Source organism: Brassica napus, chromosome A2, assembly GCF_020379485.1.
Source record: "Brassica napus cultivar Da-Ae chromosome A2, Da-Ae, whole genome shotgun sequence".
NCBI lineage: Eukaryota > Viridiplantae > Streptophyta > Magnoliopsida > Brassicales > Brassicaceae > Brassica > Brassica napus.
In genome coordinates, this window is record NC_063435.1 from 16,053,505 (window position 1) to 16,056,098 (window position 2,594).

The window sequence follows — 2,594 nt, forward strand, 5'->3', positions numbered from 1 at the left end:
AATCATAAAAAACACTTATGAAGAACCAATAGCATTGCATTTGAATCATTACAATATATATATATATATATAATTCTTATAAGGACGATATTGTGATAGGATCATAAAATTTACAAATATACCGCTTGTATAAGATTAATATTTTATTATTTTTTTTAATTTAACTAAATAATATAAATTTATAAAATTTTACATTTTCTAATAACTTTTTTTTATAAATTAATTATTTTGTCTTTTTTTATAAAAAAATTGTACACGTGGTATTCTCGTTGGCAAAATGAGATGACGTAGCGTGTGATGTGTCGACTAGTATATGATTTCAGGAAAAAAATAAATAACATGTATGTTATTTGAAATTTTTAAAATTTCAGATATGTTTTCGCATGGTGGTATAAATTAAGTATTAAGTGAAATGACATATTGCGATATATTAGATATGAAATAACCGTTTTACCACTCACTTTGTAGCATTGGAAACAAAATGTTTTAGCAAACGGTATTTTAAATATCGAAATATTTTCTGTGAGAAGTAAACAAAACTACTCTTAATTTGTGGCCATTTTTTCCATAAACTCAACATATATAATCGTTATCTCTACTCAAACCATGACAAAAGCATAATATTGCAAGACTACAAATAAATACAAACTATCATAAAGAAACAAAAGCGAAACAGAAGAAAAAGGAAGATATGACAAAAAGTAATTAAGGACCGAATACTCTTTTGATTTTTTTACTTGAATCTATGATTTATGACGAGACGCGAACCGGTTTACAAGAGCCAATGCATTACCAGTAACTCGAGCCACATGCACCACTCGTCTTCTAATCGCCATTTTCACCACACCATCCATAAACTTCCCATCAAAGCCATCAAGACACGTTGTCTCATCTGTTAAAGCAGCGCTAACCCAAGTCTCAACGTTACTCAGCCGCCACAAGAATTCTTCCCGACCACGACCGGATCGACCCACTCGTTTCATTTCCCTCATCGACTGAGCCAACATCGTTAAGCCATCTCCAAGATTCTCCACACAATCTTTCACGGCTAAGTACTCTCTGCGTTTGACACGTCTTGCTTTAGTCAGCTTAGCTACGTAGGCCGTCGTGGACCGAACCCGGACTAAAGTAACGGCTAGACCGGTTTGAGCTAACCGGTTTTCGTTACAGCGGATTTTGCTGGCGAAAGCCGCGAGGCATTTGACGCAGAGAGTAGGGTAACGCGTGGTGCGGCAACCAAGTTGCTTTGGTCTAGTGGTATAGGAGCTCCAGCTGGAGTGCCCGCCCCTGGGTTCGAGCCTTGGCCACTGCGGAATTTACATATGGGCTGCAGCATCCGAGACCGAAGACCGTTACACGGTGAGCCACATGGTGACGCCCTGGCAGCGTCCTTGCTCACTTCAGTCTCTAGTCTGGACCACCTCGGTGGGGCCAGGATACTCGGTTAGAAAAAAAAAAAAAAAAAAAAAAAAAAAAAAAAACGCGTGGTGCGGCATGAGGATACGATGAAGTTGATATTGTTGCTATGGTTTGGTGATGATGAAGGATTGGCTATGGCGGATTGAGAGAGTAGTGGAAGAAAAACTAGAAGGCAATAGCAAAGATGTGTCAGCTTTGGTTCCATTGTGTGTGTGGGGCTTTTCGTTCAATGTGTGGAGTGATTAAGACTTTAAAGGCATGTGTGTGGTATTATTTATAGACTACTCTTATTTATAGGAGAGCCTCATCTATTGTTTTTCTCTGTAGATAGTGTTTACAAAAACGATCCATTAAAATATATTAATCAGGATTTTAATTTTTTTCTTAATATAGAAAATTACTTTTATTCTAAAATATCAATCGATCTCGACATAAACTGAGTGTAATACAATTTATTGTTGATTTTGTAGTACCATAAAGTTATACGTAGGCCTGAACATTTTATCTGCATCCGAAAATCCAAACCGGAACCGACTCGATAATACAGATAGGGGTCTAGATCTATGCTAAAGTACATGTTGGGTCATCTTTCTTTAGACCTGCATATCTTGGTTTGGATTTAGGTTCTATCTGAGATCTGATCGGATACACGAACTGCTCTAAACTTATTGTATATAGATTAGATATATTTGAGTATTTCAGTAAATTAATTTTTATATACTTTGGGGTAAATTTTTTGATTTTCAGAAATCTAATTCTGGTGTTCAAGTAAAAAATTTATGTATTTTCAGGTTTTGGATCAGATTTCGAATATTTGGGTATATATTTTCGGGTATATAAATATATCTTTTTTGACCTTTCACAACCGCATCATGTAATATAATTGTATTAGTTTTGTCTCAAACATCACTTTACTAACCTTTAAGCTCCGCATGTAATGTTTTTCCAGTTGAGATAGCAACACTAAATGTTTTTCCTCTTCATCTTATCAACTGCAATACTTCAATGAGAATAACACCATCCTGTTAGTATCCAGGCCAGACTCGGGAGTAAGATCATTTACAAAATGTATCATCAATATACTCTAAAAATCAAACGATGAGGAATAACTGAGGGATACATTACTAATCTATTTCAGAGCAAACTAAAACTCATCTCTGAAGTTAAAAAATATA

At 35.2% G+C, this 2,594-nt stretch overlaps 1 protein-coding gene across 1 annotated transcript; it reads right to left on the minus strand.

Annotated features, from left to right (window-relative positions):
* Positions 1–568: 568 nt before the first annotated feature.
* LOC106436652 (pectinesterase inhibitor 9) lies at positions 569–1,868 on the minus strand. The gene is made up of 2 exons (XM_048756718.1): positions 1,488–1,868; positions 569–1,227 (listed from the first exon to the last, which is right to left on the minus strand). The coding sequence occupies exons 1-2, from the start codon at positions 1,622–1,624 to the stop codon at positions 744–746; spliced, it is 621 nt and encodes a 206-aa protein (XP_048612675.1). The 5' UTR covers positions 1,625–1,868; the 3' UTR covers positions 569–743.
* Between the last annotated feature and the right edge of the window lie 726 nt (positions 1,869–2,594).

Bases quoted from the DNA above. Each gene is read 5' to 3' on its own strand.
- LOC106436652 (XM_048756718.1), bottom strand. From the start codon at position 1,624: ATGGAACCAAAGCTGACACATCTTTGCTATTGCCTTCTAGTTTTTCTT. The intron at 1,228-1,487 runs CACGCGTTTTTT...TGGTTGCCGCAC, and splicing joins ATCGTATCCTCATGCCGCAC to CACGCGTTACCCTACTCTCT.